Below are 13,781 nucleotides of genomic sequence, written 5' to 3'. Positions count from 1 at the left end.
TACCTACAGCCAGACTGAAACCATTTGAAAAGGATATAGCATCCTTTCAAAACTTATCCCTAAAAGAACAAGGACAACCAGGGAACTGCAAGTGAAGGAAGACATACAACTCTCTTTTCAGTGGGATGGAGCCTTTCAGAACTTCTTAGGTACTGAATTAAGAACATGCTTCCAAAGTTCTCCTGACCATGTAGAGTGTTATGTGGCCAGCGCTGTGCTGTGCCTTTTGTACAGATCACTTCACAATCACCTCTGACAGCTACTGTCATTATCCCCATTGCAGAACTGAGCAAACAAAAACCCCGAGAGGCTAAGTCAGCGCCCCCGAAGGAGGAGCCCCAGGACCACACCTCACACCTCTAACCCCTTGTCCAGTGTTCCCTCTATAACAGCTTAGATGCTTTCTACCTCCCAAGATTTATATCTCAGGACATTTATGGGCTTAGCATTTCTGTAGCTCCAGTGAATCCCATGTAGCTTATAAAAACTGAAAACACACATATATCTCTGGTGAAAGGAAAACTGCTGTACAGCAGGCAACTGAATCCCACAAAACTATCTTGACGATGAAAATTTTTGATTGCCTAAGGCTGAGGAAAACACTATTCTGAGAAAGACCTATGACAGTGCCCTCCCCATAGACACTTCAGAGATAAACCTAAATGTCACCAAGTCTGTAGAGAGAGCATGGCAACCAAAAACGGGACCCAGTCTTAGGGAAAATATAGATCTGTATATGTCTCCAGGGAAAATATAGATCTGTGTATGTTTCCATAAAGAAAGCTGAGCACCAAAGAATTGATGCTTTTGAACTGTGGTGCTGGAGAAGACTCTTGACAGTCCCTTGGACTACAGGAAGATCAAGTTACTCCTAAAGGAAATCAATCCTGAGTATTCACTGGAGGGACTCATGCTAAAGCTGAAACTCCAATACTTTGGCCACCTGATGTGAAGAACTGACTCATTTTAAAAGACCCCGATGCTGGAGAGATTGAAGGTAGGAGAAGGGGATGACAGAGGGTGAGATGATCGGATGGCATCACTGACCGGCCATGAGTTTGAGTAAGCTCCGGGAGTTGGTGATGAACAGGGAAGACTGGCGTGCTGCAGTTCATGGGGTCACAAAGAGTCGGATGTGACTGAGCAACCGAACTGCACTGAATCAATGTCTCCAGTGAGCCTAGACAATAACTCTCCCCGCTGCCTACCCCCATGGCTCCCAGTTAGCAAGAGAGCCCCTAACTGGCTTCAGGTCAGTAGAAGGAAGCCTGGAAAAGTTAATGCCAACTTGGCCTTGGTGGACACACTGCAGTGGGAGGAAAAATCAGACTCCAAACACAAGCACTGTTTACCTCATAGGAATCACCTGAGGAGCAAAGGACATCAGGGGCCTGAACACACTTTGAGAGTCTGAAAGTACTCTAGGCTGACAAGGTCAGTCTTACCATGGGAAGATGCCAGTTAGTGTCCACAAGGCAGTAGTCAAGCCTGAGATGGCTCTCGGTTCAGTTCAGTCGCTCGGTCGTGTCCAACTCTTTGCAACCCCACGAACCGCAACACACCAGGCTTCCCTGTCCATCACCAACTCCCAGAGTCCACCCCAAACCATGTCCATTGAGTCGGTGATGCCATCCAACCATCTCATCCTCTGTCATCCCCTTCTCCTCCTGCCCTCAATCCTTCCCAGCATCAGGGTCTTTTCCAATGAGTCAGCTCTTTGCAACAAGTGGCCAAAGTATTGGAGTTTCAGCTTCAACATCATTCCTTCCAATGAAAACACAGGACTGATCTCCTTTAGGATGGACTGGTTGGATCTCCTTGCAGTCCAAGGGACTCTCAAGGGTCTTCTCCAACACCACAGTTCAAAACATCAATTCTTCAGCACTCAGCTTTCTTCACAGTCCAACTCTCACATCCATACATGACCACTGGAAAAACCATAGCCTTGACCAGATGGATCTTTGCTGACAAAGTAATGTCTCTGCTTTTGAATATGCTATCTAGGTTGGTCATAACTTTTCTTCCAAGGAGCAAGTGTCTTTTAATTTCATGGCTGCAATCACCATCTGCAGTGATTTTGGAGCCCAGAAAAATAAAGTCAGCCACTGTTTCCACTGTTTCCCCATCTATTTGCCATGAAGTGATGGGACCGGATGCCGTGATCTTAGTTTCCTGAATATTGAGCTTTTTCACTCTCCTCTTTCACTTTCATCAAGAAGCTCTTTAGTTCTTCTTCACTTTCTGCCATAAGGGCTCTACCGTTCTGCTAATAGAGAACTTCAGTGAACACCTATTACGTAGACTACCTCAGCTGGTATTCACTAGAGTAAGGTTCCACTGCTCGGCTCATTTTCAGGCAGACTCCTAGGTATAGAGAGATCATGTAACTTGCTCAAGGTTGTCCCGCGGATCCAGGCTGAGCCGGGCTTTCAGCCTGACTGCCTGGCCCCTGAGGCTGTGTCTCAGCCACTGCGCAGCACTGACCCCTGGGCCCTACCCCCACCCCAGTAAACTGGCCGGTTTCAGGGGAGCAGAGGCTTCTCAGCCTAGCATCTAAGCATTTGTGCTTGAGCCTGCTTCAGGTATCTGCACTGGATTGTCCATTCCCCCCACCCCAGTAAACTGGCCGGTTTCAGGGGAGCAGAGGCTTCTCAGCCTAGCATCTAAGCATTTGTGCTTGACCTGCTTCAGGTATCTACACTGGATTGTCCATTCCCCTCACCCCAGTAAACTGGCTGGTTTCAGGGGGGCAGAGGCGTCTCAGCCTAGCATCTAAGCATTTGTGCTTGAGCCTGCTTCAGGTATCTACACTGGATTGTCCATTCGACCCCCTCAAGTCCTTTCCAGGGCCTCAGCCTGCAGTTGGACTGCTGCCTCTAAACGCTCCCTCCTTCCTGTTATTGAATATTTACTGCCTGCCAGGCTTCCCAGGATTGGAGCAGAAAATGACAACCCACTCCAATACTCTTGCCTGGAAAATCCTATGGAGCCTGGTAGGCTACAGGCCATGGGGTTGCTCAGAGACGACTGAGCAACTTCACTTTCACACATTGGAGAAGGAAATGGCAACCCACCCCAGTGTTCTTGCCTGGAGCATCCCAGGGACGGAGGAGCCTGGTGGGCTGCCGTCTATGGGGTCGCACAGAGTTGGACACATCTGAAGTGACCTGGCAGCAGCAGCAGGCTTCCCAGATGGCTCAGTACTAAAGAACCTACCTGGAATACTGGAGATGTAAGTTCCATCCCTGGATCAGGAAGATCCCCTGGAGAAGGAAATGGCAACCCACTCCAGTATTCTCGCCTGGAGAATCCCATAGACAGAGGGGCCTGGTGGGCTAGAGTCCATGGGGTTGCAAAGAGCTGGACATGACTGGTGACTAAACAACAACAAGCCTCCTTACAGATAACCGTTTTGTATAAACTGCAATGCCACGGGGAAGAGATTATTATTCCTCTTTTGGTGATAGTTTAGTTGCTAAGTTGTGCCTGACTCTAGTGACCTCCTGGACTACAGTCCGCCAGGCTCCTCTGGTCCACGGGATTCTCCAGGCAAGAATACTGGCCATTGCCTTGCCATTTCCTTCTCCAGGAGATCTTGCCAACCCAGGGATCGAACCTGGGTCTCCTGCGCTACAGGTGGTCTCCTGCATTGCAGGCAGATTCTTCACTGACTGTGCCACCAGGGAAGCCTTTTTTCCTCTTTCACAGACGCATAAACTTGCCCAAGATCACAGAGCTAATTGGAGGCAACGCTGGGATTTGAATACTGACAGGTTGATCCCAGAGCCCACCTTGTTAACGTCTCTGCCACAGGCCCTCCTGAGCATGGTCGTTGAGACCTCAACATGAGCCAAGGACACGTCTAACATATTCTATCCACTGACCTTGCTCCTCCGAGGATCAAGAAGAGAAATTGATGGCCCTAAAGGGGGCTGTTCCCACAGGAACCCACCAGTGCCAAACAGGAATGTTTGAGTGTGCTGTCTGACACTTAATTAGGCAGTAATATTGTATTTTATTTCGGCAGGTAAAGAAAGAAAGGCCTCCCACAGGCTTCCTTAGCAATTGTCAATAGTCAGTCAACTGAACTCCCCCGTAACTTACCTCATAGATGAAACTATAAATTATCACTGTGCCTGCAGTTACCTCTCCATTTCAGTCTCCAAAATATCTGCTTATATATTCATCTTTGATAAGTGCATCTATTCAGCCTGGTTGGATATGACTCGAAAGGATACCATAGGTGGAAGTACTGATAAAAATGTTTTAGAAACAAGATAAGGGGCCTGCTTTTCCATTACTATTCCTTCTAATTTGTCCTCCAGCAACATTGAAGGCAAGTGGATCAGTGTTTTAAAAAAATGAAGCTGAGGTTAGAGTTCTCCAACAGGTAGTTGGATAAAATTTACTTCAAAGCATGGTCTATATATTTGTGAAATGCAAATTCCCTTTCAGATAAAAACCCTCTGCTCTTCCTTTGTGTTTCTTTGAGCAAAGTGTTTCTTATTTATTTTTCAGAAAAGTTTCACAATCCAACCAAAAGAGGATGACTTAAATGCTTGGATTTTGCTCAACTATTAATTAATGGAGCCAATCTTTCCCAACAAAAAGGCAATTGTAAGGATATGTTTAAATTTAAAAAATAATTATGAATCTTCCTAGAATTTGACAGAAGTGGTTATTAGCCTAATTTTTAAACTGATAAATAAATTGGAGACTATTCTTTTAATCTGTAGGCCTTATTTGTTGTTTGCTGTGAGTCACTCAGTCATGTCTGACTCTTTGAGACTCCATGGACTGTAGCCCACCAGACTCCTCTGGGATTCTCCAGGCAAGATTATTGGAGTGGGTTGCCATTTTCTCCTCCAGGGGATCTTTCCAACCCAGGGATTGAACTTGCGTCTCCTGAATTGGCAGGAGAATTCTTTACCACTGAGCCACCAGGGAAACCCGTTTAATAAGAGGGCCTAGAATGTTAAACCAAACCCCATCTCTGCCATATGCTAACTCTATGACCCTGGGAAAGTTATTTCACTTGAGAAGGGTTTAGTTTCCCCCGCTGTAAAAATGGGGGAAATAATAGCAATGCATCATGCTTGTCACATGCCATTGTTGTTGTTGTTGTTGTTTACTGGCTAAGTTGTAAGTGATTCTTTGTGACCCCATGGACTGTAGACCACCAGGCTGCTCTGTCCATGGGATTTCCTAGGCAAGAATACTGGAGTGGGTTGCCATTTCCTTCTCCAGGGGATACTTATCACAGTCTCTGGCATAGAGCAGTGCCTCGATGAATGCCAGCTATTCGTAGGTGGGGGATAGAAAACTCTGCCTGAGCTCTAGGGCCCCAAGCTACAGCAGAACACCCATCTGCACTCACACCCCCATCTCCTGTGCTATCTGATCACCTACAGCGGCCTAAGAGGAACATCTGCCCATGCTGAAACTTCCGCTGAGAGCCGATTTTATTTTCTGCTAAGTACTCTAAAAGGAGCAATTGAAAAGCAAAACCATCCCACACACTGGACACAGCTGCTGACAACCTTAAAGGAAATATAAGTAAATAAATGTAAACACACATGACAAATATTGTACAGGACATATGCTGTATAAATATTTATAGCAATATGCTTTGCATTCCTGAATACACTCTGCCCGCCCTCTCGAGACCAATTTACGGGTACGGCTTTCCACCAGAATGTCTGGCTGAGCACTGGGGAGTTAGATTAAGTGTCGGCAATGTCTGTTTTGAGGACATTCTGTGTCTTCACACCAGCCCAAGGCTCTGTACTGTTCCTTTTTCCTGCCATGTATTTTCCCTGAATAAACTAGCTCAGGTTGCAATGAAAACAACATTTTTAACTGCAAAAAGCCAACATATAAACTAAGGCCAAGCAAGAAAGGAATAAGAGGTCATGAAAGGAAAGGGACAGACACTGAAAAGCCAACTGCTTTGCTGTAAAGAAACAGCAACACACCAGGGCTTATTATGGGCTACCGGGCCAGCCAGACTCTAAAGGTGTGTATCACATTACTCAGCACCGCCCCCCGAAGGCACCTGGCACTTGGAGAGCAGAATCAAGAATGAAAAGGAGGGCCCTGTCACCCAGGGCAACAGCAGGGTCCCTTACAGGCAGCGTCTTGCCGTCCTCCGCACACACACACATGATCACTTCCACATTCCTCTGTGTGGTCTTGCTGTACTTGTCAAAGTCGCCTTGTAAGAGGGTGATGTAGATGTCATTCCTGACGTCCCCTGGGGCAGAGGGAGGGAGACAAGAGTTGGAGTCTGTGCAGCGGGAGAGACGTCAACCAGAGGGGGCAGGGAGTGGGGGATTGGTGGCAGTGCCCCACCCGGACGTCTGTTAATGATACTAAAATCAGAACTACTTGGGAAAGCATTTTCACTTCATCAGGGAGACAGGAGCAGAAGGTGACAAGAGGATGGAGGAACAGTAGGAAACTAGTTGCAAAAGGGGAGGTGGTCACAATTGGGCATGTTTTTCTCTCCATTAAAAATCACTTAAGTTTCATCCTCTAGTGACACCTTCTGGGAAGGCAAAGTAAAGCTTCAGTTGGATTGATCTTGGTGCATGAATAACAACCACTGATAGTTCTCTCCATGGGTCTTTTACTGTGCAGAAGGAGACAGAATGTGTCCAAATAACACGGACAGGGCCAGGGACAAGGTAGGGAGGGTCTTCAGGAGTTGAGGGGGTGGTGATGGCTGAAAACCCTGCAGGGAGCGCACAGGAGCTGATGCCTTAGTAAAGACAGGCGTATGTAACCTGTGACTGCAGTGGAGCACGACTCAGCTGCGCAAAGAAGGGCTTAGTCAGAGAGACTGGTCACGGGCACAAGCACTGGGCTCAAGTTTAAGGCAACAGGCAAGTTTCAAAAGAGTATTAGTATAGAATCTCATTCACTTTTTTTTTTTTTTTACATACACATTTGGAAACTATATATCGTTGTGGTTACTTTTGGAGACAAAGATTTAAGAGAGCTTTCACTGTTTCCTTGCATCCCTTTTTCATGTTATTGGACACTTTACAACAAGTGTGGACTATTTCTGTAATAAAAAATCGCTTAACAATTTAAGAGAATGACCGTATTCACCCCCAGAAAGAGCGAAACTATCCCACATGAAGTGAAGTGGATGTCCATGGTAAATTATTACGTGATAAGTCAGTCGCAGAACACTGCGCAGAGAATAGCAAGTAATGGGACAGAAAGTGTATAAAGCACGATTCCATTTGTGAGGGGAAGTGCATGTGTATATATTCATGTGTTTATGTTTATTATGTAAATGCATGTAGTTTTGGATATACAGCTGTTTTCAGCAGTTGCCGTCAGGGAAAGAAATAGAGAAAAGCAGTAAAAAGAAAGGAGTTGGCTGTTGAAAAAGAAAACGGATCAGAGCAGCTAGGCCACCCTCAACCCCTCCCGGGGGAAGGAGAACCTGGCATGATGATCTCCGGGAACCCCAGCTTCCTGGCCACCACGGTCGTCCTGTCCACGAGGTGTGGGTAGTCCTTGCGGATCTGAATGATGTCACCCACGAGCATCTTCATGGTCACCCAGAGGCCTGGAAGGGAGCACTCAAAATGAAGAGCCAACTCCAAGGGGCCCTCCCAGCCTCTCCCTCCCATGGTCTCGCCCCTCGTTCTCTCTCCGGAGAAGACTGTGAAAGCAGAGACAAGCAGCCACAGACGCAGTGGCCCAGCCCTGGGGGAGGCCAGAAGTTGGGATGCCAAGAGCTCTGGAGTGAGACACCTCTGGTTTGAGTCCCACCCGTTACTTCTAGCAGGAGCAGCTTCCGTCACTTCATCACACCCCTCTAATCCCAACCTGCGTAAAGTAGGCTTGACCCCATCTGTCTTACAGGACGGTGGGAAGGAGGGAAGCAAACAAGGAGACATTTCACAGTGCCTGGCACACAGGAAAGAGTCAGGATACACCAGTTCCTCTCTCCCTTCCAGCACAAGGACATGCCTCCCTTCTATTTCTCAGGTAGAGATTTCTCTGTAGATCACGAGATCCCACTCTTCATAATGGCCTGTCTGGAAGGATGGTTATGTCTCCCAGAGTCTAGGGGTTTGAGCTGGTTGCTATAGAACCAAGGGAGAGCCCAAGCTGAAGTCAGGTCCAGCCTGCTTGGCCAGCAGGCACTGTACCTTGCCCTCCGCTGTCCCCCTTGGAGGCTGTGACTTTGCCCAGCAGGCTGTGCAGGAAGTCATTCTCAGCTGTTACCCTAGACAGGAAAAGAGAGCACAAAATGCTTGCATGGTACCCTTATAGATTCCCTCCCTTGTGGTTTCAGGAGCTCCAGAATGTGGCCCAGCCCCTCTACACACCTTAGGTGAAAAGGGAGCCTGCCCATGTCAGCTCAGAGTGTACCTGCCATCAAGAAGCACATCTCTCTCTTTCACAAAGCAATATGGCTCTGAAACTTGGAGAATACCTAGGCTACAAGTGGAGGCCATTTGTATTCCTAGGAAGATTCTTAAAAAGAAAGGATCCCCAAGCCCTCAAAGTAAGTATCTGCTCAGCAAGGTGGCAAAGCTCTGGCTGCTCATGCTAAGTCCTAATCACAGGCTAAATCCAAGTCACTGGGCATTATCTGTTTAAAAAAAAAAAAAATCCTCCTTAAACAAACGAGGACAATGTTCCCAAGCTTGGGGTCTTACTCTCTCAAGCTTTTTTAGATCAAGGGAAGGATGTTTACCTTCCTCACTGCCCTCCTTTAAAGTCATGGGTATGCGTGCCCATGAGAACTAGGGCCCGACTCCCTGTTATATGCTCCTGATACACTGCTGCTTCATAGCTTCACAGTCCTGGTCATATTTGTATTTGAAGCACTGATCTGTTGTTACCTACCCATTTAATTCCCCACCTAAATATAAGCTTCATGAAAACAGCCATGTTGATCTTGTTTACCACCTTATGCTCTATGCCTAGCACAATGCCCAGCTCTCTGCCAGCTTTCAATCAAAGCTTGTTAAATAAACAACACCTGATGAACGAATAGGTCAAAAGCTGGATGGTTTCGAATGCCTAGGCACTGAGACCATCATTCTTACCCTTTCCTCTTGGAAGGTCCTAACTGGCTGTTATCCACTCAGGGAACCAGTTCATCCTGCTTCTGAGTGGCCCTCAATCAGGAAAAATGCGGTTTCAGAGAATAGAAAGTAACGGGAAATCACTCACGGGTGAAAAGGAATGAAGTGCTGCTTTTCCTCATCACTCTCTGCTTTCCCCTTGATGATGTCTGTTATATCCATAACTAGAAAGAGAAGAGAAACGACTTAATGGCTTAAGCCCTCCTGCTCCCAGGAAGGGATGACAACGGGATGAGATCGTAGGGCAGGGAGCTGGGACAGGAAAGCTTAAAAAGGCAGGAAAGCCAGCATCGGCCACCTGGCAAACACCTGTGGGTAAGCCAGGCTGGGAGGAGGGCAGCCAGAGAATCGCTCAAGAGCCAGGGGCTTAGCAGAGGCTAAGGGGAAGAGTCAGAGCCACATCCATGGCACTAAGCAATTAGGTTTGCTTCTGACATATTCCTATTGGAGGTCTCCTATACTGACAAAACCCAAGCCCAGCGACATTCCTATTAGAGGTCCACTATACTGACAAGACCCAAGCACAGTGACTCCTGGTAGGGTCTGAAGAGCTAAACGCCCTCTTTTAAAATGTGTTCATATTCACAGACACATATCTGAACCCTACATTTCCAGAAGGATCCTGGATCTTCTGAAACTTCTCCTTGAATGAGCTACTGAAGGCCCATAACACCAAGGTAAAGAACTCTTGCCCCAGAGCAGGGATTATAGAAATGGGGGCAGGGGGAGGAGCACTGAAACTTGCTAGCCAAATAGGGCCAAAATCCTAGCAATAAGAAATTCCTCAAACACTCCAGGCCCCCATCAGAGAGCCATTAAAACTGCCCAGGTAATGATCAACTAGTCACTGTATCTAGCTCAAAAGAGGAGTTAGGGAGCTGAGAGAAAGAGGGAAAACTGTTATTTGAACTGATCAGCATCCATCCTTTCTGATAAACAGACACTCCCCTCACCTATTCTCAGTGAGCTGTATCTGGGTAGCACAATCTCCCTCTGGCTCCAGAGTTATATCCTGGGGGATCAGGGAACCAAATCCCCCTGGCCCAGGATAAGTACTTTGCGGATGAGCAAATGGCATATATTTTAGCTCTTGGAGCTTCACCTGAAACTAATGGAAAAGAAGTACTCTCTTTCCCCTGGACTGCTAAGCAGGTAGGATGCAAACTTGGAAGAGCTAGCCAACTCATTGGACAGTCATCTTCAGAATAAGTTAGCAAAAGGACACAGGAGCTGAGAGAGAGAGAGATGAAAATTCATTTGATTCCTGGATCCAGCAATGCCTGAAGCAATCTATCCCTAAATCTTTCATTTACACCAGATTGCTGTCACTAGAAACCAGAAGAGAAAGCCAGTTACAGCTGGAGACAAAGACACACTTTGGAGTAAGGCCCTCGCTGCTTTAACAGGTACGTGGTTAGGTCAGGAGTGTCCCTCATACAGAAACAGAGCATTTAGAGCAGGTTGTGGATTCACCAGGTCCAAGTCCCTCATTTTGCAGACAAGGAAACTAAAGCCCTGGGGAAAATGCTTGTCCAAGATCACCTATCTAGCTAGCTGGCAATAATGCCAGTTTAAACACCAGTTAGCTCAGGATAAGCTCATTTCTCCCATTCTGCCACTTGGCAAGAAGTGCCAGGGGACTTGTTGGAGAACCAGCTGATTTGTCATGACAGAAGATCTGGGTGTCCTCAGAAGAAATCTGAGACATTGGGTTTAGATATGGCATACAGGGATTATAAATGGTACACAACTAAAATGTTATATTTTAACCAAAAGAAGTAAAACTGGCATACAGAACTGCTATTTCCTTTTGTGTGTGTGTGTTTAAATTGTCTTTTAAGAAAAAAGAATGTACTTTAGCTTAAATAAAGTGAGTTAATTAAAAGAAAATATATTAGGTAAATAATAAGGCAAGTGAAAGTCAAATATAACAAAACCCATAAAAGTGGGACAAGAATAATGAAGTCTTGGAAACTCCCAGGAGAGCTGAGGCTTGGAGAGAAATGCAGAGGTGATGTTTATCTCAAGCAGCCTCACTCGGTTGTGCCAAGGGTCCAACCTGGAATTGACCTGTGTAGCGGGTGACTCATTCTGTGTAACTGCACTTCCTGTCCTGGGTAATTTTCTTAAAGGATGATTTGCTCCTCATAATTAGATCCTGCCTGTATTGTTCTTTCTTTTCCACCGTGCTTGGGAGCGAAGGTGCCAACGGCTCAGACGGCTCCGTGGTCCCAGTGCTCTGCCCCAGATGCAGGGATTTCATTATTCACCACCTTCGTCATAAATCTGCACTTAGTCATCAATTACTCTGATTTAATCTCAAGAAATTTAAGTATTAGGGGCTGCCTGGCATAGGTTTTTGAGCAAGGGAGGGCAAGGAGGAGAGTGAAAGAAAGTCTTTGAAGCGCAGTCACCTAGGACGTGCACTCCAGGAACGGGAGGTGCCGTGTGCGTGCCCTTACCTGCCACCCCAAAGGGCCGCCTCAGTCCCTGCGTGCACTTCTTTGTGTTCGTGTCCTTAAGATCCATCTTCCCAACTCGGACAATTTGACAAATTAAGTAAATTTTGTCCCTGTTGAGGTCTTTGTTTCCAAGATCCTGTAGGGCAAGAAGGGAATAGTTACATATTGTGTCTGATGCACAAAAAGTAGAAAAGAAAACCTAGTAATAGAGAATTCAGGGAGGGGGCTATGTTTAGCACTTAGTATACGTGACATAATTGCATTATACAACCAGTCCTGGAAAATGTGGAAAACCAAGCTATCACATCCATTTCACACATAAGAAAGGTGAGTTTTGGAAAAGAAACAGGGTGACAGGACTCTGGTGTTCAGTCCTGATTCTTCCACTTCAAATTGATGAGAAAAGAAGGATAGAGGTGCGATGTCAGCTATACAGACAGGAGTTCCTATATGCCAGTGGACGGATCCAAAGATAGCATTTGCTACAAATGACTTCATCCGTCTGGTCACTGCTCAGCGTCTCTGAGGGAAAAGGCAAAAGGAAGAAGGGAAACCCTAACAATTACTATATGCATGTGTGCAGCTGCTCCACCGAGTCTGACTCTTTTGCAGCCCCACAGACTGTAGCCCAAAAGGCTGCTCTGTCCATGGGATTCTCCAGGCAAGAATACTGGAGTGGGTTGCCATTCCCTTCCCCAGAGGATCTTTCCGACCCAGGGATCGAACCCATATCTCCTGCCCTGGCAGGCAAATTCTTTACCACTAAGTCACCCAGGAAGCCCAAACAACTACCATTTACTGAGCACCTAACGTTGCCTGATAGCTCAGTTGGTAAAGAATCTGCCTGCAATGCAGAAGGCCCTGGTTTGACTCCTGGGTCGGGAAGATCCACTGGAGAAGGGACAGGCTACCCGCTCCAGTACACCTGGGCTTCCCTGGTGGCTCAGGTGGTAAAGAATCTGCCTGCAGTGCAGGAGACCTGGTCTGATCCATGGGTTGGGAAGATCCCCTGGAGAAGGGAAAGGTTACCCACTGCAGTATTATGGCCAAGAGAATTCCATGGACTATATAGTCCACGGGATCACACACAAAGAGTTGGACACATGACTGAGCAACTTTCACTTTACTTCACTTAATGTATGTAAATCAGCCAGGCATCAAACAACCCCAAGATCCCAGGGCTTCTAAAACAAAGAGTTGACTCCAGCTCAGGCTACAGGTCCAGAGCAGATAGGCAGGACTCCATGCACTCACTCACTCTGGGCTGCTGGCTGAAGGATGACCTATCTTTCACAATAGGTCTATCTACTATCCCCAGAGCAGAGGAAGGGAATGCAGCAAGACATTTACTGGCTCTTAAAACTTCCACCCAGAAGACAGGCATATCACTTCCACTCCCATTTCACTGGCCAAAGCAAGGGCCATGGCCATACCTAACTGCAAGGAGGGCAGAGAAGTGTACTGAATTGTGTGCTCAGAAGGAGGAACGTAGCAGCTGTGAACACACTGATGTCTCAAACACTGTGAGAAGTGGCTCACACATCATTGCCTTCTTTGAGTCTTAACAACTCTCCAAAGTTCTATTATTAATACTATGTGTTGTTTAGATGCTCAGTCCTGTCCAACCGTTTGTGACCCCCACTGACTGTAGCCCACCTCTGTCCATGGGATTCTCCAGGCAAGAATACTGAAGTGGGTTGCCATTTCCTCCTCCAGAGGATCTTCCCGACCCAGGGATCAAACCCACATCTCCTATACTGGCAGACGGATTCTTTACCACTGAGCCATGAGGAAAGCCCAATACTATTACTGTAGCCCAGTTCAACATATGAGGAAACCAAGACACAAGGGAGATAAAGGTCTTCCCCCAGGACATGACCTTAGTCCTTAGAGACACTGTCTGGTCACTCTGACCCCAAAGTCCATCAATCTAAACGCCGCAGTGTTTCTCCATTAACCTAGATGTTTTATCATCGGTGCTGTATGGATGGAGAAGCCTTGAGGCTACTGTAAGAATAAGACTAAAAACCAGAGGCAGGAGGCTAAGTCCAAAACCTGAGAACACCAGAGAACTCCTGACTCCAGGCAACATTAACTGATAGGAACTCATCCAAAAGCCTGCATACCTACACTGAAACCAAGCTCCACCCAAGAGCCAACAAGTTCCAGATCAAGACATACCACATAAATTCTCCAGCAACAC

At 46.8% G+C, this 13,781-nt stretch overlaps 1 protein-coding gene across 1 annotated transcript in view; it reads right to left on the bottom strand.

Moving 5' to 3' along the window:
* DOCK2 (dedicator of cytokinesis 2) overlaps positions 1–13,781 on the bottom strand; it is a 474,846-nt gene that overhangs the window by 399,830 nt on the left and 61,235 nt on the right. Inside the window, exons 10-14 of the mRNA XM_069556001.1 lie at positions 11,579–11,714; positions 9,205–9,280; positions 8,172–8,248; positions 7,457–7,582; positions 6,129–6,253 (exon numbers count right to left, since the gene is read on the bottom strand). Coding sequence (XP_069412102.1) covers positions 6,129–6,253; positions 7,457–7,582; positions 8,172–8,248; positions 9,205–9,280; positions 11,579–11,714 — 540 coding nt within the window. The remainder of the gene's footprint in view (positions 1–6,128; positions 6,254–7,456; positions 7,583–8,171; positions 8,249–9,204; positions 9,281–11,578; positions 11,715–13,781) is intronic.

Source organism: Ovis canadensis, chromosome 16 (genome assembly GCF_042477335.2).
Source record: "Ovis canadensis isolate MfBH-ARS-UI-01 breed Bighorn chromosome 16, ARS-UI_OviCan_v2, whole genome shotgun sequence".
Lineage (NCBI taxonomy): Eukaryota > Metazoa > Chordata > Mammalia > Artiodactyla > Bovidae > Ovis > Ovis canadensis.
This window is presented reverse-complemented; position numbering and strand designations above follow the sequence as displayed.